The sequence below is a fragment of the Numida meleagris genome, chromosome 7 (assembly GCF_002078875.1).
Source record: "Numida meleagris isolate 19003 breed g44 Domestic line chromosome 7, NumMel1.0, whole genome shotgun sequence".
In the NCBI taxonomy this organism is placed as follows: Eukaryota; Metazoa; Chordata; class Aves; order Galliformes; family Numididae; genus Numida; species Numida meleagris.
This window is the reverse complement of record NC_034415.1, coordinates 7,131,353-7,155,888: the sequence shown is the minus strand read 5'-3', so window position 1 is coordinate 7,155,888 and position 24,536 is coordinate 7,131,353. Positions and strand designations below refer to the sequence as shown.

At 48.8% G+C, this 24,536-nt stretch overlaps 1 protein-coding gene and 1 long non-coding RNA gene across 3 annotated transcripts in view; both read left to right on the top strand.

The window, feature by feature from the left end:
- Nucleotides 4,471-24,536, top strand: part of RASAL2 (RAS protein activator like 2) — a 157,355-nt gene continuing 137,289 nt past the window's right edge. The window contains exon 1 of one of the 2 annotated variants that reach the window (XM_021405477.1): nucleotides 4,471-4,692. In XM_021405477.1, coding sequence (XP_021261152.1) covers nucleotides 4,533-4,692 — 160 coding nt within the window. In that variant the 5' untranslated portion in view covers nucleotides 4,471-4,532. The remainder of the gene's footprint in view (nucleotides 4,693-24,536) is intronic. The other variant, XM_021405476.1, reaches the window with a different exon arrangement.
- On the top strand, nucleotides 5,700-18,291 carry LOC110402887. The gene is made up of 3 exons (XR_002441379.1): nucleotides 5,700-9,846; nucleotides 10,427-17,369; nucleotides 17,470-18,291. It is a non-coding gene; the product is annotated as an uncharacterized LOC110402887 (long non-coding RNA).

Genomic DNA, 24,536 nt, shown 5'->3' with positions numbered 1-24,536 from the left:
CAGCAGCGTGGCCGCGGGGATGTCGGGCGGGGCGGTGAGCGGCGCTGCGCTCCCCGCACGGAGCGATGCAGCCTCCGTCCAGCGCGATCTCTCGCGGAACCCTCTCGGCTTGTGCTGATCTATCGCACAGATGGGTCTGGCTCGTTGCACGCCGCTTAATTAGAGCGGCGGCTCAATTTATTTGCTTTGCCTCGTCTTTATTAGCCATCGCTTAGCTCGTAATTAAGGGCAGGATGGGGACTGCGGGAGCGGTACCGGCCCACGTGCGTCTCCGCACGGCCTTTGTTCGCAGCCAGCCGCCTCCCCAGGGAGCCACACCGCCGGGCCGGGGCACCGGCATCCGTCTGGGCTCCGAGTAGCGTGGGCAGGGACCTGCTGCTTTAGGCAACACGGAGCGAAAGCACAGCATGGATGAAGAGGTGAGATAGGAGCCCAGAGGGAGAAGCCCACGCTCCTACAGATGGAAGCAAATCCAGTGGTTATTCGCTTCTCAAAATTCTCTCCAAGTCACCCGACGAGAAAAAGAGGGATAAATCCATCCTTTGTTCCTCGCGGCCCAAAGACAAACCCCTGACCCATGTAGCTGTTATCAGAGCGTCCACCGCCATCAGCTCCCAGTGGCCCAGGGGCAATCAACCTAATAGGGATAATACAGGAACAGCTCCATCACCAAAAAGTCCCCTTAAAAGACCACATTCTTCAATGCCAGCCCCATGTCTTTTAGCACCATCTGCAAGGTTTCTCAGATCTGCTTCAGAGCACCCAACCAGTGGCGCAGCGCTCCCAAAATTGGAGGGATGATGCCCAAGTGGCTGCAGCGTGGTTTTCCAGCTCCCTCTTCCCTCCGAAGGGCAGCTGATGGCACTCAGGCTCTCAGAAGCCCATTTTTGGGGCCGCTTGGTGTTTCAGGGGACGCCGTCCCTCTGCAGCAGGACCAGATACTCCTCTCCTCCATCAGAGAAAAATTAGAATTTTGCTGAAGCAGCTTAAACCTCAAAGCGAGGTAGGAACCCAGCATCCGCACACGTACCCTGGGGGCAGCTGGCACGAGATGAAGGAGGGACATTCTTTAATATTTAACTTTCCCCCACGCTGTTTTTCCTCTTTTCCAATCAGCGCGCGCATTGTCCACCATCCCCATCCAAACGGGCTTTGCCGGGGAGATTTTGGTGCTCAGCCCCAGCGCAGGTTGGTACAGCAGGTCCAAGGGAACCAAACAGGGCTGAGGTTCTGTCCATGGGGAATGTCCAGAGGGATGCAGGCAGCAACCCTGGCTGCTCCAGCTGCAGATGCTTAGGAAAGGATTTCGGAAAGGGAGCGCACAAAGCAAGCCTTCCTCCTGGCTTCCGGCACTCGGCGGCGGGGGGACTTCCTGAGCCAGAGGCTGCACGGATCCATCTAATCCTTTCTTCTTTTTTTTTTTTTTTTTTTTTTTGGAATTCATTTATGCTTTTGGCCTCCGTGACATCCTGTGGCAATAAGTTGCAGAACATAATTATGTGCTGCGTGAGAAAGCGCTTCCTTCTGTCCGCTTTGGATATGGCCATTCCTCTCCGCGCTCCTTGGCCTGTGGAGCCCTTCGGGCTAAGTTTGGACAAAGCTCCTGTCCCAATTTAGCCAGGGCCTGTGTGCTAACGTGAGGGCTGTGAGCAGCTCGTGGCTCTGCTTCTCACAGAGGGAAACCTACGCATGTGCTTGGGTTACTGTCCCTCCACAAATGCCCACTGCATCACTGGCTGAGGACCCCAAGCTGGAACAGCCACACCAATGCACATGAAACTCCAGCATCTCTGATTTCCAGGATGTCTTTATTTACAAAATATCTCTATTTTTGCTACTGTCACCCTTCCTATTTTAGTCATCTCTGCTATTTATTACTGCTTCTATTGCCCCAAACCCACAAATGAAGGCAGAAGAATGGATTTTGCTTCCTGATGGAGCACTAAATTTCAGAAAGTCCACTTTTGGGTCGCACTGAGAGTGAGCCGATCCTGCTTGACAAGAACCAGTTGCCGTTGTCCTATGCTGGTCCTGTGTAACTGTCATCCCAGCTCCGTGTGGCAGCTTTTAAAAACTCTGCAATTCTTCTCTTGGCAGAAGCTCAGCAGCCACATCCTTCCCTCGCAACACAAGAAGAAGCTCCGTCCCCTCTTCCCTGCAGCTGCCCATGCAGGCTCAGGGCAGGCTGAAGGAGAAGAGGGAGCTGCAGAGGGCGGCGGAGGAAAAACAAGTTGACTGGATTATGGCCACTCAATGATAAACTTGGAGAATATTTTATCATCAGCAATGGGAACGAGCAGTGGTAGAGAGAACATAGGATAGAGAAACCGGCTGCCCTACTGCTTTGTGGTGTCACTACGGCAATTTGTGCCGATGCAGAAGGAACAGCCCGGCACACCCTCAGCTCCCAAGCCTTTGGGAAGCATGATTTGGGGCATGGTGTGGGGCAGGAAGCAGCCAGAAAATGTTATTGGGTGTCCTGGCTCTCTGAAAGTGCCAGCTGAGGAGGTGAGGGGCTATACCATGCTGCAAGACATATGGAAGAACGACCCTGTGCCTTGGGATGTGAATTGGTGCAAAAAGGCTGCACTGGTTCTTCTGATCATCAAACAACCAATATTTTGAGGAAGGAGGTTTCTTTGTTGTCAAAATCAGCTTGGAAATGGCAGCAAGGTGCATCTTCCCATCCTACAAGGGAAAACCTGCAACTCATACCAGTCCAGAAAACAGAGCTCCCGACTGGATGGAGAATGACCTAGTTGTAGGGCAAGATTCAGGCCAAGCTCTCAGTCAAGCATGCGACAGAAACCCCCAGGAAAGGAAGTTTCATCAATTAGTCATCGGTCTGGCAGGACTCAATTGAAATAGTTTATATGCCTTCCATTGTGCATGCCACTACACCAGTAGGAGGTACTCAAATCCAGTCGGCTCACAACCACTGTGTGAGCCGTGTGCAGCCGTGTGTGTGTGCAGCCGTGATGCTCAGCACAGAAGGCAAACTTTTGGGTTCGAGTGGGTGATCCTGCCACACCACAGAGCTGAGTTACAGCCCCGTCAGAGGGAAGTTACGGCTCCAGGCCAAGGTGCAGTAACTCACTGTGTGGATGCTCTTATTCATTGTAGCTCAAAATGAAACAGGACAGTGAGCAGCATGGTTGGAAGTGGGAGAGCTGGGTCCTGCTTGGAGCAGCTTTATGGCCGGGTAATGACTGTGCCAAGGACAGTGTTGTTTAACTGTCAGAATAAAGAAAAAAATATTTGTATCATCTTTATGTGACTGCAGAAGTTGTGGACAGAGAGGAGCTGTTAGAGGCAGACTGTGCTAAGCTATAGGTCTCAGCATGTTGTTTCGGAGAGATGATTGCGTTGCTACATCATCTCTGCACCATGGAGATAATCACAGCATCTGTGCGCTTGGATGATCTTCCCTGGTTTCTATCGATCAGTGCCAGGCACAGGGCAGGGGAGGGAGCCTAGTGCAAGCCAAACCACTGCCTGTCCTCCCTGAAAACTCATGTTTCTGTGTTATGATCTGAGTTCATAGGTGTCTTATTCCGGATTTTTAAGAGCCACAGGATCATTAAGGCTGGAAAGACCAGTAAGATCATCCAGTCCAGTCATCAACCAATGCCTGTGACTACTCTAGACCATGTCTCTCCGTGCCACATCTACCCTTTGCTTGAACAACTCTGGGGACAATGACCCCACCACCTCCCAGGGCAGCTTGTGCCAGTGCATCACCGCTCTTGAGGAGAAGAAATTCTTCCTAATACCCAACCCGACCCTCCCCTGGCACAACTTGATGCCATCACCTCTCATCGTATTGCTGTTACCCGGGAGCCTCCTTTCAGGCAGCTGGAGAGCAATGAGGTCTCCCCTGAGCTCCTCTTCTCCACATTGCCCCATCCCGTTCCCTCAGCCGCTCCCCATCACACTTGTGCTCCAGACCCCGCACAGCTTCGTGCTCTTCTCTGGACACGCTCCAGGACCTCAGCGTCTTTCTTGCAGTGAGGGGCCCAGAACTGAACAGAGCACTGAGGTGCAGCCCCACCAGAGCTGAGCACAGAGGTTCGATCATCTCCTGCTCCTGCTGGCCGCGCTACCGCTGATACAAGCCGGGATGCCGTTGGCCTTCTTGGCCACCTGGACACGCTGCTGGCTTATGTTCAGCCAAGCGCGGACCAACACCCCAGACCCTGCCTGCAGCCACGCAGCGGCCTCATTCCTTCCTGGGGACGGAACTCCCTCATTTCCTCGGGCTTGCTCCCACCGCCGCCATTCCCCCAGCGCTCCCCGGCGCTCCGTGCAGCCCGGCCTAGGCCGGAAGCCCGAGGCCACGCGCGCGGACCCGTCCGCCCGCCGCTCCCTGCCCGGCGCTGGAGCGGGGCCGCCTCCGCCCCCGCCTCCTCCCGTCGCGCTGACGCAGGGGGCGGGCGGCGGCGGTTGAGGGGCGGGGAGCGGGATGGAGCCGCGCTGAGGCGAGGCGCGGCCGGGGAGCAGCGCGGGCGGCGGTCGTCCCCCCGCTCCTCGCCATGGAGGCGGCCCCCGCGGCGGGCGAGCCGGCGGCCTGGGCGGCCGAAGCGCTGGCGGAGCCGGACCTGGGCTCGGACGAGCTGGAGGCGGCGGGAGGAGCGCTGGACCGCGTCCTGCTGGACTCGGTGTGCCAGCAGCAGGGCTGGGTCCGCGTCTACGGTAAGGGGCGCCGGGGGGCGGTGCGGCGCGGCGGGGACTTCGCGGCGGGCCCAACTTTTCCTTCAGTTTTTCGAACGCGAGGTGCTCCTCGGCCGCTCTGCGTCCCCCTCCCCTCGCTCCCGTAGCCCTCCCCGCGGTCCGGCCCTGCCCGCCGCCCCCCGCTCCCCGGCGGGCTGCCCCGGCTGCGGCCGGGCTTGTGCGCAGCGCCGTGCGTTCCTTCTGATGGAAGTTTGGGGTTTTTAGCGGCGTCCGACCTGTGGCTTCTTCTTGGGCTTCTGGACCGGAATGCTGTGATGTTCATAACGCTGACAGTCTGAAATGCAACCTTTTGTTTTTTAAAAAAAACAAACAACAACAACAGAAAACCACCTCTCTGCTGCTGTGCGAAGGCTCAAGTGAAGCTGAGCGCCTTCAGATTGTGTGTTTGTATGGAGCGCTTTCCCTAAGGTACAATGAGAACGTGCGTTCTCGTCTCAGGGGATGCCCTGCTCCGGCCTATCTGCCTGCTGCCCAGCGCCCTGTCTGGGTGGCTGGAGCAGGAGTGTGCTCAGAATTAGCCGTGGTGAGGAGCGCTGCTGTTGGTGAGGGCACGCTGCGCGCCGTGACAGGTTTGTGGGCAGACACCAACGTGTAGATGAGCAGAACAACAGCCGTGCGATGGAGCAGCCAACTCAAAGGATCAGGGTAGACTTCAAGCATGTAAAATACGTCGTGTAGCCCGAGGACCGTGCCTAATTATTCTCGGTCTGTGTTTAAAAACAACTCATTATCTCTTTCCCTCATGAAGAATCTGACGTGGTGGTGTCTTCCCTCCCTCCTCCCCCTGGAGCTGCAGTCAGGTTATCTAGGATGTATTTCCTCCTTGCTTGCCCTTTTTTTTTTTACTGGATAAGTTTGCAGACAATGAATCGAACCGAAATTGCGCCGTGTTTGTGCGCAACTAAATGTGGGTTACAAACCTGTGAGTGACAAGTGTTATTTATAGGATTAAAAGTAAAGCCTCGCGCAGTTGTTGGAGGAACCACAGCAGCGCAGCTAAAGAAAACAGGAGCAGAAAGCTCAGCCGCATTGTCTGCATTGTCTGATAAACAATGAGAATGCTAACACTAATTATTTCACCGTGGATGGCCGGAGGAGAGAAGGAATATCTGACATGAAAAGATGAGAACCGTATTCTGGCATAGCAAGAAATGCAGCTTTTGATATCACTGTGTTTCTTTTCCACGTGAGACGTGGACGGCTGTGCCATGGAGTTGTTCCACGTGAAAGGTAACTGTCTGAAAAGCTGTGGTGGAAAGCCCTATTTCAGACAGATACCAAACCCCTTTCCTCTAGGAATGACCGCTTATTTCTGTGCATCTGTTCTGCAGCAGCGTGCCATCCCGCTCGTCTCTGTCCGAGGCAGCAATCACTGGCGTGAGGAGAGCTGGTCCTGTTGCAGAGCCTGTAAAACTTCATCTGTAAGCAGGGAGAAAAGCTCTGAGTGGTAAAGTACCGTCATTACCCGGCTCTGTGGCTCACCAGCAGCATGACTGTGATGTGAGTACAGCAGGACTTTGCCATGCCTGGGATGTGATTTCAGAGTGACACTGAGGTCTCGCCTGACCTCACTGCGAGATCTAAATCATGGTCTGGCTATTTTTGCATTTCCTGCTGCTGTAGTCAAAGTGTAGCTTTCCCATTCTGTTTTCTGGAGGCCCTGTACCTTCTGGTTGGGTGAATTAGCAGGAACGTGATCAAACCACAAGTGCACGTTTTGCCTCTTGAAGGACGGAGCTTGTAAAACAAGCGGCTTCCTCCGGCCTGGTGTTTGAACAGTGAGTGGGAACAGAACATTTGCTTGTCACGGTGAGAGGTTTAGTTGCTTGTGAAGCACAAATCATGTGCATGTGGCTGGGTGATGCTTCCAAGAACTAGTTTTGACACAACGAATGTTCCTATAAGATACATATCAATGTGTTTGGAGTGACGGCTTGCTTCAGACTGACAGTGCAGAGCGAGTGAGAGGGAAGAGGTTGTCTTGCCTGGATTAATGCTGTGCTTTTTTTCCTCTGTAAAAGGGAAGAGTGACTTTTGAAAGTCTCCACCGGTGTTTTAAGTCAAAGTCTGAACGTCTTTTTTTGTCTGTTCTTTGGAACTGGTTTGGAGGGAGACGAGGGAATGAGTGAATTTACGGCTTTCTCAGCGCTAACTGTGAAAACAGAGCAATTATATTGCTTGGCACGGCTGACTGAGCGCCCATGGATTTGGTAACAATGAATTATAAAGCTAGCGTTGCAGCATTGGTGTTAAATGTTGCATGTGATGGGGGCAGAATCAGATTTTGTCAAACTTACAGTCTGCGTCTAAACAGGTTGTAAACTTCTCCAGCGGTGGCTGTCAGATCTGCTTCTGCCTCTAAGCTCGCTGCGAGCACTCGTGCACCAAAGTGATTGATTTTGAGACTGGGGTGGCAGAAATAAGTAAAAAATAGCACGTACAAGAGACTGTTCCTTCTTTAATGTTCATCCTGGGAGCAGGCAGCGCTGCTCTGTGGCTTTATCTGGACTAGGAAATGTCTTCCCCTTTTAGCACTGGTGCTAAAAGACGATAGTGGCTGTACAAACCGTAGTGCAGATCAGTCCTGGGTGTTTTCATCACCTTGTCCTCCTGTGCTGCCAGTGGCTGGGGAAGTGCCTTGCTGCTGCAACAGCCCTGCTTACCCCCCTTCCTAGCAGCAGGAGCCTGCTCTTCACATCGACGCTTAAAGGCTGGATATTGACCTCCAGGCAGAGCTTACCTCCAAATGAAAGCACTAGACCCGGTATAACCAGACAGAAATGTCTCTCAGCTGCCTGAAACTTGAGTTCGAAGCTTTTAAGCACTGGCCCTCGGAAAATATAAAGCTTGTGCTCAGGGCTGTAGCTCCAGTAATCCACATAATGTCATGTGGAGATTAAAAAATGGCTGAGACTCGAGCACTGACCAAAAGCATCTCTAATCGTGTGAAATTCAGTCCAAAAACCCCATTTCCGCAAGTTACCTGTTCCAGCAATCCATCATCTACCTTGCTCCATTTTGTAAATGGCTCCGACTGTGTTCTCAGAGTTTTCTGTTTCTTTACGGCCTCCCTCGCTGTGGCTTTGTTGGTAGCTAGATATATGTATTTTTTAATTTCCACTGCTTACGGTGGTACTTAAAAATGCAGAGGTCATCTCTTTCCCAAGCATTCCTCTTCGGCTGAGCGCTGGTGACAACCAGCACCTTCTCGCCGTCAGCAGCCCCTGTCCTTCCAGCCCTGCTCACGCTGAGCAGTCGAGGCTGGTGAGCCTTCTTGGGGTGATGTCCTCCCCAAACCCAGCACCCTGTCCCACGACCCAAACAGACCCCACCAGGTGGCGGCATTTTCTTGACGGTGCTGCCGGAGTTTCTGAGGATGCCCAGGGCTGCCCGAACCGTGCTGAGGATGGACGGCGTCTCCTCTCCGCTTCAAGCTTCCAGACCTTAGCATGCACCTCCAGGAGCTCGGTTCAGTCATCTGAAGGCTGCCTAACGAGGAGGAGGCAGGGAGGGTGTGTTTGGTGTGAGTAATCAAACAAAAGTTTGCAAGGCGTTGAAGTGGTGAGGCCATCCGATGGTTGAGGGACAGCTGCTAAAAGCTCCTCTGCTCTTCTTCTAGAGGTGAGCTCAGGTGGCATAGCTGGGCTGTGTTCTGCATAAAGCTGCGTTTGTGAGGGTGATTAGCTGCAGGAGATTCTTTGCTGTTACAGAGGACTCATTAAGGGGGATAAGCTGAAGGTGTGAATGAGAAGCTGGTGCCAAGGAAAGCTGACAGTGAGCTTATAGCTTGTGGAGCATCTGCGTAGGCAGCCTTGTTGGGAAGCGGAGGAGGTCGGTGCTTCTGAGCGCTGCTTTTCCTTCTGATCAATAGGCTTATTTTTAACTCACCTAGCAAGCTGTGCAGAAGTGGGAAGGTAAGCCATGCTGAGGTGGAAGTGTTGTTTCCTGTGCATTTGGACCATTGTGGTATCTGACCTTACGGTGGCCTTAGTGTACCGCTGCGGCGTGTTGCTTACAGACATTAAATAACAGAGGCATTAAAGCTTTTTTACGTCTCGTTAAGGTGATAAATGGCAATCGCTTCCAGTTGGTTGTCCACTCTAAAAGACAGAATGTAATAAAAAAACAAGGGTTTAAGTAACTGTTTGCTGCAGGTTAAAGCTGATAAGTGTGCTCTGGGCAGAGGCACTGCGTGCCCTTGCCAGCCAGCATCACTGAATCATTAAGGTTGGAGAAAACCTCTAAGATCATCAAATCCAACCATCCAGCTGTCACTACCATGCCCACTAACCACATCCCTAGCAAGGGAGATGTCCAAGGATGCAACTGAAGCACTCGTGCAGATGCTCTGCTCCTACCTGCCGTGTGACAGCTCCTCTGCTCCCTCCTTTGTAACATCTCATGCATTTGGGCTGTGGCTTGGAGAGCAGATGGGAACTGCCTGTAGCCTGCTATCTCCTTTGCTTTACTCCCAACTTTGTTGCAGTGTTAGCCCTTGGATGTTCAAACTGTTTGCCCATTGTCTCCTTTAAGGAACGCTGACGTTAATTTGTGCACAAATGGTTGGTGTGGTTTTTTTGCTCTTCTGGTTTAGTAGGAGTTTTTAGCTGGGTCATTTCAGCTGCTCGTGTTGTGCCAAATGTTGCCTAGGTTACTCATTTATTAAAAGTCACTGAAGTATTTGGAAGTATCAACAATACTGGTGTGTGCTGAGGAAAATGAGGATGACATTATTTTAAAACACCAGCTTCCTGACTCCTGTATTTCGGCCGCACGATTTATCTCTGGCTGAACATTTTAATGTGGTGCTGCTTCCTATTTTTAAACAATGGGGAAAAAAAAGGGGAAGATAACAGGAGCATAACTATGACCCATTGGCTTATTATGAGATCACGGGTTCCTTTCGACTGATATTTATAGATTTAAAAAGAAGGGAAAAAAAGCTGAGATTTCAGCATTTTCTGGCATGTGTGCTTTCATAGCCCCAAGGTCACCGAGTCAAGCTCTGATCTGAATTCTTTCAAAGCCCTCTGTGAAGACTGGTGGTAATCGTGGAAGTAAGATCTGTGTCTGCAAGGAAAGTAACCAAGGGAAGAGAAGAATAGCTACATTTTGGTTAGTAAACTTCTAACAGTCCTTTGTGTGTTTTGACCCCCCCCCTTCATCTCAGAAAGCCATTACAGAAATGATCAGGAGAGAATAATGTTTGTTAATTCTCTTTAATGGGAATTCAAAAGGTCACAAAACTGTAGAAAGGCTCTTCTCCAAGAATCTGGATGATTTTTAATTATAAAGCAAGTAGGAGTAGTGCAAGTAATGAGCTCTTGGTGGTGGAGGGAGGTCTTTGCACTTAAGTAAATGTAAAAGCACGTCCTGGATTTAGATTCCTTATTATCTAAAGGATTTTTTTTTTCCTACAGCTGGGAATGCCCCATTAAAAATTAGCTCTTACACCGCGAGCACCAGCAGGCACTTAGTTCAACACATTAATTCTGCAAACTGTGGGAAAACGACTCCCATTTCAGCAGATGTGCAATGCGTCTGCTGCGGATTTGCATAAGAATGCCAATGCTTCTTTGCTCGGTTCTGGCTTGATTAAAACTTGCAGGCACCTTTTCCTTTCCTGTAGTGCCATGTCTGCATTCTTGGACGTTAGTAGTTTAATTGAAAATGCTCTGTTTTCTTCTTTGTTCAGGTTATTCATCGTATTTACACGGTGCTGTTCTGTAGATGCGCGTGGTGTTTTACAGGCGGAGGCTGCCTGCCTTTGGACGCTGTAGTCTGGACTGGAGAAGAAAGGAAATAGTGAAGATGGCAAATGAGTCTGGAAGGAGATGGAGAATTACATGGTAGAGTGTCCTGAGAGGGGGCTGCGTGCCTGGAGATGTGCTTGCGAGGAGCTGCAGGACTGGGAACGAGTACTGCTGGGGAGAGAAATATTTAGAGACTAAAAGTGATCCCTTGTCAATCTGGCTTTATAGAATCATAGAATCATCCAGGCTGGAAAAGGCCTTGGAGATCACTGGGTCCAACCATTGAGTCCCTCCCAACGTTAGGCTTTCATGTTGCAGTCCAAAAAATTCAGCAGAACATTTTCCCAATGTGGTTGGCATGAAAAAAAGCATAGAAAGTGATACTGTGGCATCAGTTCTGGAAGCTTGCTGTACTCTGGGTAGCAGTTTGAGCATGATGTCAGGAGACTGGGTCCTGGAAAAGAAGACGACAACTCAGATTGCGGTGTGAAGTTTCGGACAAGGAGAAATGAATTAGGAAGCGATGTTTTGCATAGGCTTCCACATCAAATGCTGGATGCCCGCTGCTGGGATCTGGGCTTTGGGAGAGGAGGCTTTGTGTCAGGGTTGCTTGTAGGGCTTTTTTGGCACGAAGGAACAAAAGACAACAGAGCAGCATTCAAGAGGAAGCTTAATGCTGGAAGAATGCAGCTCTGGAAGGGCACTGCCCCGTCTCTTCTGCTGCTGATGGTGCGATGGGGGCCCAGCTGCCAGCAGAGCACTTCAGGGCTGGCAAGCTTCAGAGGGAGCATTGCATCTCCAGATTAAGTTGGCATTGCCTGCTTACAGTTGCCTGACCTTGTTGGCTGCGAGGTACTCGGTGACCGTGTAACAGTGCCACCGTATTTTTCCTGCTAGGAAACATGGCCTGTCCAGCCCCCTTTGTCACTGAAGGTTTGGAGGAAATGCAGACGGAGCCAGTGCTTCTGGAGCGCTTGCTTCTTTCAGCAGTAGCTGTGTGGCAGAGAGTTGAAAGATTACTTGCTTTCTTCAGTTTCTCATTGCTTGAGTCAGTGGATGGGCTCGTGATAAGCAGAGGTAATTCACACCTTAATTGAGCTGACTCTTTAGTCCACAAATGCCATCTCAACAAGCTCGGGTGCAGATGCTGCACTTTATCAGTGCAATGTGTAGGAACAGGGATTTCCCATCCTAGGACGATGTGGCCTGGGAGGCTGAAGCGAATGAAATGAAATGAGAGGATTGAAGTGATGATGGTTTCTTCAGTTTTGTGCACCATTTTGTCATGGCAAATGGTGACGGCTTTATTAGCAATTCCCAAGTCTATTGGGTTTAAATAAAATTAAATCAGTTACACTTACACCATTCATTGCCTTGCTATATAAGTGCATCTGAAGCATCAGCGGTTTTATTTGAGAGCTGCTGAGGTGTAGGAAGGTGAGGAAACGGGACACAAGTAGGTCAGATAACTTGCCTCAGGACATGCATCAGAAGTCAAATCTCCTGAGATCTCTGCAGTGCTTTGCTTGCATAGTTTGACTTGCAGTGCCTTGCGTTTGGGATACCTTTAAGCCTGCTACTTTGCTTGGATCCTCCTGTGGCTATTAATAATCCTCTCAAATACCGCATTAGTTGTCAGATCTGCAGGTCAGCAGGGCAAGGTGCTCCCCGGGGAAGCTTCCATTCGGGTGGTTATGTCTGCTCGCTCCCTTTTTTGGCAACAACAGAGGTGAAGTTTCGTTGACCTTCAAAGTGTAATAAACTTATCTGGTTCCAGTGATAGCAGGCTGGGCTGCCGGCTCAGAGGGCTTTGGACAGCCAGCACTGATTAACTCCTCTCCATTTGTGGACAGGGCCAGGTGTGTGCCTGAGTCGTTATTTCCAAGAAGATAACTCTTCACCATAGAGGAAAATGCATCACAGATGGAGGCTGGAAAATAACAGAGTGAAGATTATACCACCTGAAGCTCTACCATACTTTCCGTGGCATTTGAAATCCTGTGCCGCTGAGTAAAACATCTTTGTTTCGTTGGCTTTGTGAGGAGAGCCGAGCGATGCAGATTAGTTTTCCATATTAGTTTGGTATTTCATCTCAGTGTGCAGCCCCGGCACTATGCAAGAGGAGAAGACAAAAGGCTTCCCGAGAACGATGTTTTATTTATGCTGCAGGTTGTACCTCAGGCTGTGCAGCCTGGCTGCTGCAACCCAAGCGTGGTGCTGGGAAAGCATTAGGCTTCTTCATCAAATAGTGCTGAGCAGTTGTTGCTTCGTGGTGCTTTTCTGGAATTGCTTTCCATTCTTTTGCTCACGACGGTGAGTAGTTGATAGAGAGGAAACCAGGGGAAGTGGAGTGGTGTCACCAAAGCAGAAATAAAGAGCTCTGGCAAAAGGATAGGGTGTAAAAATTCAACGTGCTTTTAATCCTGCTTTGAGATTTATCTCTGAGATAGCATATGCTCTTAGCATACCTCTGCGGGGTCTCTTCTCCCTTGCTCTCTGGCAGGAGAATGGAGGGAATGAGTTTTATATCCCATGTAGGAAGGTAGCGAAGATTTTTATGGTCTCGCTGTAAGTATTTATGTCAGTTGTTTTTCACGTGCCCTCAGCTGAGGACTCCTGTGCGTGGAGAAGCGTTGCAGAAGGCAGCTGTTCCCATCGAGCTGTGTGAGCCACGGCCATCTGAAACAGCCCCCCAGGTTTGGGTTCCAGTGGTTACTCATTTCTCACTTGCGTAACCATCAGATCAATCTCAGGAAGAAATCCTCTCAATACCTTGCTTATTCTGTGTTTAAAAAAAAAAACAACACAACGGAATGGGGTGAAAATAGAAAGCTCTCTGCAAACATAACGTGGCTATCAACACCAAACCTGTGTGTAGCGTGAGAGCACTGTTAGCTGAAGCCTCGTGTCTCAAAGTTCTCTGGATGCCTCTTCCGTGGGAGTGTTACACCAGCAATCTCAAATTGGATGCCCAGGAGGTTTGGGCTTCGTGGCTGTCGCTGGTGCTTGGAAGGAGCCAGGCTTACGCAGCTCGTACATGTGTGAGCCTCTAAGCAGCCGTGAATTATCCTTATCTCCTCAGTCATATATTCTGACTTTATATTATTACACATTGTAAAGCCCCGGCTGTGCAAAAAACCTGAAGAGCAACAGCTGTTACTGTCAAGAGATGCAAGTGTTTTCCTTGCAGTTACCTGCCTCTGTTCTCAGGGTGGTTTTGAAACAAGATCAGCTCCATGCATAGAAGGCTCTCTGATGAGAGGTAAGGTAGTTTCCCGTACGAGTAGGTAGGTGTTCCTATAAACAAGTGCCAAGAATTAAATTGACCTACTTCTTTGCTGAGAAACTGCTTACTATGGTTGTGGGTGACGCTAACGTAGACGTTCACTTTTCTCTAACTTATTAGTGAAGGGATGACTGACAGCACCCAGCGTTCTGCGTGCTCACGATGACAGCGTGGGTAGCAAGCTCTGTTTGTTTGGGTTAGCAAGGTTTGTTTGGGTTGTGAGATCCCTTGGTTGTCACGTGCATCCCGTTGTAGAATATAAGCACCAAATCCATTTACGAATTTGTCTTGTGCCCGACTGGCTGTAAGATGATTTTAGGAAGCCTGTTGGGTTAAAACTGCAATGAGAGAGGTGTGGAGGGGGGTTGAGAACCGATGAAATAAATGGTTGGTGTCAAGATTGCTACTGTTGCTGATGGAGTTTAGGAGGATTACTGTTTCAGTCAAAAACCCATGAGGATACCTACAAAACAACAGTAGCTTTACAGTAGCAGGAGACTTAAAGGAGAAGCTGTAGTGCATCCCGTGCTGCGTGTCCTTGTGTTTCATCCGTGAAATGGCTTTCTGCTTTAAGTGATCTAGCTGTACTTTTGATGTCCATTTATAACAACCACTCAATTCCATAGCTGACATGGTATCCCTCCCTGTTTTGTTTCCACACTTCATTGATGTGGCTTCTTTGTGACCTACTTTGTGTTCACCGCTTTAAGGTTGCTTCTTTTTTTTTTTTCATTCTGTTCCAAAAGGAAGTGCCTTCCATGAGAAGCATCTGAAATTTGCTCGCCAGTTTTTCATGCTGGTAGATGGAAACGTGGACCCAACAGAATGGGCGTCCTTCAGCCGCACCAGGACCAACGATGTGACTCTTAGGTGCTTTCCTTCCTAAGCTCTCTTGCTAATTGTTCTGAGATCCTGGGGGTGGATGTTCGGAGAATTGGGGAAGGAAATGCCTGTATTTCCTTGGAGCTGTTGTTACTCATTGCTCTGAAGTGTGACTGTGAGGACATTGCATTTGCCCCTCGTCCTTTCAGGGGGCCAGCGATGTGTCATGTGCTTATTACTTGCACAGCTTGGGGAAGGAACATCCCAATTCTTGCTCCTTTTACTCATTCTGGGATATTCTTCTTTTGCATTCCTCCCTGTGGTTTCTTCCTGTAATTTCCAGCAGCGGTGATTCAGCTCAAGGCTTAGCTGTATCTCTCTCTTCAATTAGTGGTGCTTTTGCTTTTTATCTGGGGCATGAGGTATGTGCTTGCTTATTCGTGGGGACACTTGAAAACCAGTTAATGTGATGCAGATGTGTCGTTTTCAGCAGCTGCATAGCATTTAGCTAAGTCTTATGAAGGAATTAATACCTCAAAGTATTACATGTCACTGGAAAAGAATAATTCACTTCTGTGATTTCACAAAGTGGACATAGCTTAGCGTTTGTTGTCATCATCTCCTATGACTTGAGGCTTTTTTCCTCCCATCATTTCACGTTGGTGCTGTGTTGGTGTAAACACAGGTTAACCCCAAAGGAAAAAAAAAAAAACAAAAAACAAACAAACAACCCACACCAGCCCTTCTCCTGGAATCTTAATGGCTTTTTGGTTAAGTAGCTTTGGATCCAAAGAGCAGCTAGACCTTGTGTTTGTTTGTGCTGTTGATTGCAACTGCACGGCTCTTGCTTGAAACAGCAACGCCCTGTGGAAGTACAACACACTCAAATAGTTGTGTGTGTGTGTGTCAGTAGCAGAGGTGACAACCAGCTTTTGTTATAATTTGGGGGTGAGCTTGGTTTTGCTCTGCTGGTGCTGTGCATGCAGTGCTGCGCTGTCTTGGGAAAACACTTAGCAGAGGGTGAATGAAGAACTGAAACCAGCCAGAGCTGCTCGCCACTGGTACGAGGAGCAGCCCACTCTTATCAGTATCATTCCTCACTCCCACTTTGGTTGCCTTGCATTACTTTTAGTTAAAAGTGATGCAACGGTATCAACGTGAGGCACGCGTGTACTTGTACAGAGAGTGCTGGAAGAGCTTCGGGAGCCAAAAACGTGGCCCAAATTATCTGCTTTGGAGTCTTTTGCCTCAAAAGCTGAGCGCAGGGCATTGGGCTGAGCCTCGCTGAGACTTGGAGGTTAAATGAGCTGGATGTGATGGGGCAGAAAATGAAGAATTCAGCAAAAAGAAGTGGATGCCAGCTGCGGTGCGGTGTCAAGCTGTGCTCCCCAGTAGGTTGCTGGACGGAGCAGCTTTCTGCACATTTCTTGCCAGCAGGGTCCGGGCTGAAGCGGGGGCTGTTTGTGTTGGAGGCGAGCTCGGTACAGAGGCCGTGCTTGTGTGGAGGCATGGCATGTGAAAGCTTTTAGTGGTTTGCAGATTAATTTTAGGAGATTCCTTTTCTCGGCTTGAAATATCCAGTAAGGCAGGTGAAACCCAGGAGGGAAAGCTATTAATTTCTATCCTTTCATGTATTTAGTGTTAGTCTTCATCAGAGAATAGGAACCGACGAATGCAAATCTGTTCTCCAACACACACAGACACGTTTTGTTGCTTGGAAGCTGAGCGGGAGCTGTAATGAATGATCAGCGCCCGATTCCAGAGCTGTGACAATCTGGCATCGCCTTAATATTCTGAGCCATCATGGGTATTATTCCTCTGCATTTTTCCCCCTTTGTCTTCTTCAAACCTGTGTTCTAATCTGAATGCTGTTGGTTTCTAGGATTGAAAGAGATAGTGGCTGGCTCTGTGCTTTGCTCATTTTTCTTTTCACAACAGAGGCGAAGAGAGGATGGTGCGATTCCTCTTTTTTTTTTTTTTTCCTCCCCTTTGATAGTACAAATGCATCCCGAATTAGAAGTGACATGGAAAATTGCAGTTTTTTCCAGTTCTGTTCACAATTGTCTCTCTAGAGCGTGACGATACATAACTTATTCATGACAGAGAGAATTACTTAATAAGCGAGGAACTTTTCTTAAGGAATCCCAGTACTTCCAGGGAGAAAGTCTTTTTGCATCCTCAAAACTTGGAGCAACTCCCCTTTGGGTTCTCTGGCGACTGTGACAGCTTATCTTCGGAAATAAGTGCAGATTAATTTACATGTGTCTTTATTTTAAAATATAGCTTGCTTACCCAGATGGCAATTACATTCAAGTTAATGGTAATGTAAAACAGCAGGATCTAGAGTAGTTCTCCAGCCTAAGGGCTGACCATTTTTACCATCCAGCTGTTTTCCAAGTGATTTACTCCATTTTCCCACTTGGCTTCCCTGCCTCACCCCTCGGTCTGAGCCTCGGCGCTTGCAGCACAGTGTGGGTGGCAAGACGGGAAGAACAGCTGCACTTTGCAGCTCCAGTAAATGCCTTTATTACAATTGTGTCTACGTTACACTAATACCAAATGTCTAAGTTCACTAACACAGATTGTCGTCGTTCCCACCCCACCGGCGTGCAGCGAGGACTGAGAGCTCTGCCTCACCCTCGCTCAGCCTTCGGCAGCCAGAAGTGCTGCTGCCTTTCTCCTGCTTCTCGTGCGTTGGGTGTGATGTGCAGAAGGGATGATGTGCTCCCAAACAGCTCAGGAAGAAGCCTGGATGACCTGTGTAAAACAGGACTGCCGTGAGTAGGGAGTTGTATTTTACTTCTTGAGATGCAGCTCGTGTTCCGTATGGCAAGGTTAAAAATAATTTCTTGCTGCTTATCCTCCTTCCTCACGTAGGGCTGGGGTCCTGTGCTGGAGAGCTGGGCCCCAGGAGCTCTCCCTCATCCTGGCCATGCCCTGCTTGGGAGCGCACCGCAGCCTGGAAGCAGAGACCAAAGCACTTCAAGAGGGATTTGACAAATCCACCTGTCAGTGTCACCAGGCACGCGTTTATCATCTTTGACAAGGAGAAAATTGCTTTGACTTGTCTGCAGGACAAGTAAAATTTAGTAATAGTGATGAGGTATTTTAAAAGTTGTCGTGATCACGTAAATCCTGTTATCTCTGTAACCTGATGTTAGCAAGCCCTGAGCTTTAAAATGACATTAACTTTCTGGAAAAAAACTGCCTCGTGTTAACAGATAACTGGGTATTTTCCCCTCTGTTCATCTCTAAATCCTGTTGCCTTTGAAAGGCTGACACTTCTGTTCCTTAGCCCCGTGTCCCTGCTAACAGAAAATTGAAGGAGATGCCTTTTAGAGAAAAAGGAGAAAAAAAAGCGTGTAGCTACATCGCATTGTAAAAATGCAAAGGAAGCAAAGACGCCCAATCTGACAAAGCATCAGTGTTTAGGCTGTAAGCTCATTATAAGCCTTGTGTAGTGGGAGCTGATTTTTTCCAATTAATTTCGATGTATTACCATAATAAACATTTTAATAATATCCTTTCCTTCCCTCCTGTCAGCAGCAGCTGAATATTTCAGTGAGCTACCCGGGCTGTCATGGCAGCCCTTATCCCCAGCATCTATGCAGATCAGTTTCCAGGAATGCTTATAGGTTATTTCCAGTTCAGTGCAACATCCCAAGCCGTGCTGCCTCTGCTGTTTTTCTTAGTGCATTCAAACCCACGTTCAGGATATTTCCAGAAGACACTTGGGCCATATTCAGCCTTTCTTTTTTAACTGTTTGATAGGAAATGCAAAGAAATGTCATCTTACTCTGTTTAAATCTTTCAGGAGTCCGGGAAACAACTGGTGGGTAGCATCCAACACCTTGGAAAACAAGGCTTGCACTGTAGGGTTTGTTTGGTCTGGTTAATGTTGGCCTGTGATAAGAAGCAGAGCACAGATGATGTAACTGAAGGCTTGGGGAGTCCAGAAGTCAGGACACTCTTGCACCACAGGACTGGTAGGGATTTGGGAGCTGTGCAGAGCCCAACGCTGTCTGCAGCTTGCTAGCAGCTGCCAAAGTTCCAAGTTGTCACCCTGCTTGGATTTGGTCCTGCAGCTCACTCTTCTTTTGTTGCTGTTCTACGCTCTCACCATTTGTCAGCAGTTTCCTAGAAAAGTGACCAAAAATACCTCCGTGGTCCAGGCACATTACTGTGCATCCTCTGGGGTCTGTATTTTGCATCCAGAGACTGCCTTAGTTACCGGCTCTGTTTCCACAACAATCTCATGATTACTCCGTCTCTTTCAACACCTCTGCTTCCTGATTTTCCTTCCTATCTGTAGCTTTGGGTGTTTGTCATCTGGTGCCTTTGTAATGCTGTGTGCTGTCCCAAGCTAATGCACAGCGAGTAGGAGAGATCCGGAAAGCTGTCTGCGTGAAGGCTGAGTGAGAGCTGGAAGTCAAATCAAAGCCTCCCAGCAAAACACTGCCTTAATCATGAGCTGCAGCATGTGCAACTGGTGCTTCTCATCTCCTTTCCAGCTCCGGTCCGCCCCATCCTTCCGCTGCCCTTCTGTTGCCTGCTGTTGGGGTTTGTTTGGGGATGGGGGGATGGTTTTTTCAAACTGAGATGCAGCGAGTGCAGTAGCTAAGGGTACTCATCTATGGCAACTGCAAAAGGATTGGAGAATTGTCCAAATGTTCTGTCAAATCCTCTGTAGCAGCAGTAATCATGGATAAAATGTATGACGTTTTCTCAGTGATTATATCCATGAGTACTGAAGCTAGACAGTGAAGTTTAGATGTGTTTCTGACTTTTTTTTTTCTATTTCCGTGTGGTTTCTTTTCCTGAAACTTGTAAGCGAGAATAATTGTGCTCTCTTCAGGCTTTTCAGCAGCAGCTTGTTAAGAAATTATGCATTCCCAGACCTGGGATCTAAAAACACAGGGTGGAGGATTGTGTGCAAATGAGGAAGTAAACAAAGGGCCTTTGGAATTTCAGTCTGCTGTGAAGAGGAACAGCTTCAGGAAGAAACTGTTTCGGAGTTCTAAGAAACTTGTGCGAAACTCAGGCAGAAAAACAGCAGCCCTTCAGCTTGTGACCTGATACACTCTTTAAAAGTGTTTCAACATCAACATGGATACAAGCAATAAAGATGGAAGATAGGAGTTAAAAGCACCTCTAATGAAAACACTGATAAGGCCAGCAGAAATGAGCTTTACTGTAGGGATGAAATGCTTCTTGCACTTGTGGGTTAAGCAGCCTTATGTTGTTTTAAAAAATGTTTGGGGAAGACAAAGCGATAGGAGACACAGGGATTGCATAGAGAGCTCTGTTACTGCTGGCGTGCCATGCCAACAAGAGCCAGGAGGTGTGGCAGAACAAGGCTGGCTTAGAACATTGTGTAGAATCATTAAGGTTGGAAAAGACCTTTAAGATCATGTAGTCCACTCATCGACCCATCCCCGCCATGCCCACTGCCTGTGTCCCTGTAAATTTTGCTACGCTTGGGTTGCTGTCTTTTTGCCGTTTTATTTTAGTAGCAATTTTGTCATACATCACTACTGAAGGCAAAACATGTAGAACTTTTCTAAGAAAAGAGTACTTCTAAGGGCAGTTTGATACCAATCTGAAAGAGGTTTCATGTCAAGGGGCGTGCTGGAATGAAGGAGCAGTGAAAAAGAGGATGCTGCGAGCACCCGATAATTCAGCTCCGACCCTAGAAATACACCAGGTAATGTCTCCAGGCAGTTGTGTTGGGTGCAGGCTGCACTCTGCCTCCAGGGGAAATCCTGTGGCTGCGGGGCTTGCTCAGCCCCCTGGGCTGGGTGCAGGGGAGGGCTGCTGCGGCCGAGCCCAGCCCCCAGTGGGTGCCCTGTGCGTGCAGCTGAGGAATGTGCTTTAAAAAGTCACTTTCTGGAATACCGCTTTGTTATTTTTTCCTATCTCAAATACTAAGCTGTTGATACTCTCAGTGTTTTTGAGCCGCGTTTCCTGTTGGAAGTGGAGAAGTAGCGGCGGCCAATGAAGGCAAAAGCTGCTTGGATTTGAAAATGACCTCCAGGAAGCAACGTTTTTTGCTTATTTTAAGCCATGCACACACATCATTCTGTGTTTTTTCTGTCCTTGCAGCAGCAACTTGTAATATTTCATCCTCCTACCCATCTGCTCCTAATGCGTCCAGATATGAAAAAAGGGTTTGGGCTGAGTCCTTCCTCCTGCAAGGCATGAGCCTCCAGCAGTGCTGGGTCTGCAGGCTGCAGCTTAGCTGGGAAGCAAGAAATAGGCGCCGTGGAGAGGAATTACTTTGTTTGCTTGCTCCTAGCTTCTTCTCAGGTGGGAAAATAAAATGCTTTGTTAGAAGTTTAGTGAGCACGCAAGCACCGATATCTGCTTTTAGAGATGCGTAGTCAGAGGGCAAACTAACAAGCAGTGTGATGTAAAGAAGATGGATGGGATCAGCCAGCACGCCTGGAGTAGCACAGATTCTGTTCGATAAACTTGGCTGCTCTGGTTAAATGTTAGCACAGTCTGCTTGTCCAGTTAAACATTCCAAATAAGTTTTGGCAGCTGCCTGAGTTAATATACATAGGATTGGTTTCTTTACGTCTTCATTTTTTCGCCCTACAGCCTTGTTAATCTGATCCTTCTTTTAGATAGCATCCTTTTTTTTTTTAAAAAAAAAAAAAAAGAGAATCGTTAGAAGCATTCCAGTTCTGTGAGGCTTCATTAATACAGCCTGTGTGCATCTACTTTCTGCCCTGACTGTATGTGTAAACTTGCCCTTTTCTCTGTTCTTTTTTCTCCCTGCTGTGTTTACCTGCGAAGCTGAGAGCAGGGACCCCAGTGGCTCACTGCTGGGGCTGCAGGCGGACGCAGTGCCTTATCTGAAGCTGTGCCTGAGTAATGGCTGGGTCAACATTTGCTGAAGTGGATGAATTTGGCTCCCTTGGTCACAGGGCGTCAGGTCTGCTGTTGCGTTAACACCTCGGACTCTTTCTTTGCTGGCTGCAAATAAGTCCATCTTCAGTAAGGTGTAGCCAGGTTAGAAACAGATTAAACATGCTTTAATCCTGTCTTCATTTGGACGCTGTTTCAACCAGGAGAGATGGAGAAGCTTCAGTGGCCCTGGCTGCGTGGTACAGGTGGGCCACAATCCCTCCGCACCGTTCTGGCTCGGTGACCTTGAATAGTGTGTTTGTAGAGCATTCTTCTTTATGAAGCAAATGCAAATCCACCAGATCCCACGTTTCCCAGCAAGAGGCTTTCTGTCATTCTAATTCCCTTATCATACGCGCAGCAACTTCGCTTGTCCCTGAATCCTGGTCCATCTGTCCGGGATTTACTAGAATACTACCGCCGTTTAAATAATGCTCCCTCCATCTGGGGGAGCAAACATTTATTGTTTTATCTGCAGAAGGAATTGATGAATATTAGTGTTTGCAAAGATAAACTGCACTTTATCTTGGCTTTAAGCAGCGGTCCCCTTGGCTGCACCTGCTATGCGAGGCAGAGCCTGGGGAATAGCGTGTTGCCTTACATGGGCACTGAGGAGCATGAGCACTGCCCCAGCTCTCTGAAGGGTGTGGTGATAGCGTGGCACAGCTTTCCAGTATCTTTTCTGCCCAGTTTTTCTCATCGCAGTGATTTTTTGCAATACTTTCATGTCTACTTCGTAGCTGGCCTGTAGAAACGGTGAGCAATCTTGTAAAGAAGGGCAGTTGTTAGGGGGAGGTTCGAAAAGTGATTAATTCGCATCCACTCGTTTGCGCAGGGAAAAAGTAGTGGGGGTTTTTTGGTCGTCAGTCACTTCCATCCCCTGTGGATGCAGGGGTGGGTTCCCTGAGCCATGGCATGGGTGCAGTCAGTGCTGCTGAAGGGAAGGGAGCTGCGGTGCGGGGCTAAGCCTGCGGTGAACGTTGCTCCATGCATTGATTGACCACTCCCAGTGATATGAGCAGTCTGCCCTAGCTGGATCACCTGCCTCTCAGCCAAAGTTTAGAGGGGTAGAAGGACAAAGCCGTTAGCGCGTACGCTGCCACAGCTGCAGTTAAACGTTTAATTGCAGGGCTAGAAGCAAAATGATAAGACTGGAAAAGGCAAGCCCAGGTTACACTGGAACACATGATTCCTCCTTAGCAGCTCCCCACAGGGGCTTGCTGCCTTCGGGGTCTCTCCCACTTTACTGTTACTCCTGCTAGAATCTTTGCAGGGAGCAGCCTTCTCCTCCAGCCCAAATAAAGCAACCTAGCTCATGTGCCTGCACCTGGGCAGCTTCTTGATGGTTGGACTAGGTGATCTTGTAGGTCTTTTCCAACCTAGCTAATTCTATGATTCTATGATTCTAGATGTGTGGGCTTTGGGAAGCCAAGAGCAGGGCTGTGCTCACCCTGCAGCTCTCAGCAGGACAGAAAGCAGGGAGAGGAGCTTTTCTACTTGCACGTAACTTGTGTTTGTGTCGGTGTGTAGGGCTGCAGTGCATACTTGGCTCTTTCCCAGTTCTGGGACTCTCGGTGCCCTCCTGCCACCCCACTGCTCGGAGGCTGGGGACAGCCACGGGACACGTTTGCCATTCCCTGTTTGTTTGTTGTTTTCTATGCCCTCAGCTCCCTTTCCTTCCTTTCCCACCAACTCCTTCTCAGTACTTCTAGGCACTCTAACGTTCCTGCTATAATTAGCTCTGTACAGGGCTGCTGTTATCTTTATGGAGTTTAATTTTTAAAGGACAGTCTGGAGGAAGTAATGCTCGTTTGGCTGCAGTCCTTTTATTGTTCCAGCCAGGGGATCATGCACAAAACTGACTTTAAAACTTATCAGCTTGCCATCTCCGGGTCCTCGGTCTGGGTGAGGGACCTTATGTACCTTGTGATGTACAACCAGAAGGAAAATTAACCCCCCCTCCCCAGTGCGTGCACTGGTTCGCTTGGATTTCATCTGGCCTTGCATCAGCGTAATTTGTCTATCATATCTAGGTCACTGATGGAAATAAGCTTGGGGTATTAGGACCGGCAGCCGTGCAAGAGCTACATAAAGCAGATCTGAGCACCACTTGTTCCCTGCTGAGCCCAAGAACCCACATCAGCTGTAGAGTTTGCCAACACGGTGGGGGTGCAGCTGGTGGCTCTGGGTGCTGCACCCATTGCTGCTGCTGCCTGCGGCCGCCCCTCACCCTTGGCACGTGCTGCTGTGCTCCATCATGGCAGGGTTACTTCTGCTGCTTTAGAATCTGCTGCTGACACGAGGTAACTGGCTTTTCAGCCCCGTCTCCCACGTTTGCTACTGAGATTTTTAATTTATTTATTTTTTTTAATTTTTAAAATACGTTAAACAGGATATGGGATCGTTAACTTTGACTTCACCTCGCACCATCTTGCAAACAAATCAGCGGCTATCGTGGTGCCCTTCCCAGAACTGGGTGTGGTGCCTGAAATAAGCCATCTCCGAGCACAAAGGAACAGAGTCCTATTGTTTCAGGCAGGCAGAAGGATGACTTCTGAAGGCTAAACTGCGCTGTTGCTTTTTTTAAAGTAGGATATTTGTGCTGCTCCTGTCGCTTTTCTTCCAATCTTATTATTTTGTTGATTATCTAAATAAGTTAATCCTACAAGGAGCCTTCGGGGCCAATTTCTATCATTTGAAGCTCGTTTCGAACGATCTGCTTCAATTTAATTGCGGAATTTCAGTGAGTGGCTTTGAAGTGTTCCTTTGCACCGAGATCTCATTAGGGATTTCACTGGAGCAGAAACTCCCCGGGCAGCTGCCTCCACACCTCGCCTCGCAGCACTCTGCTCCTTACTTTTCTCCTCTCCATTGCACCCAGCTTATGCCTGGCCCAGATCTTAGTTACGGCGTTATGAATGCAGTGCCAGACAGGACTCTGTCTTGTACATCCAAGGCAGGCTGGATTTGGTGCCTACGTGGCAAATGGAAAGCAAGAGGACCTCCTATCTACCTGATGGCGTTTTCCTTGCTGC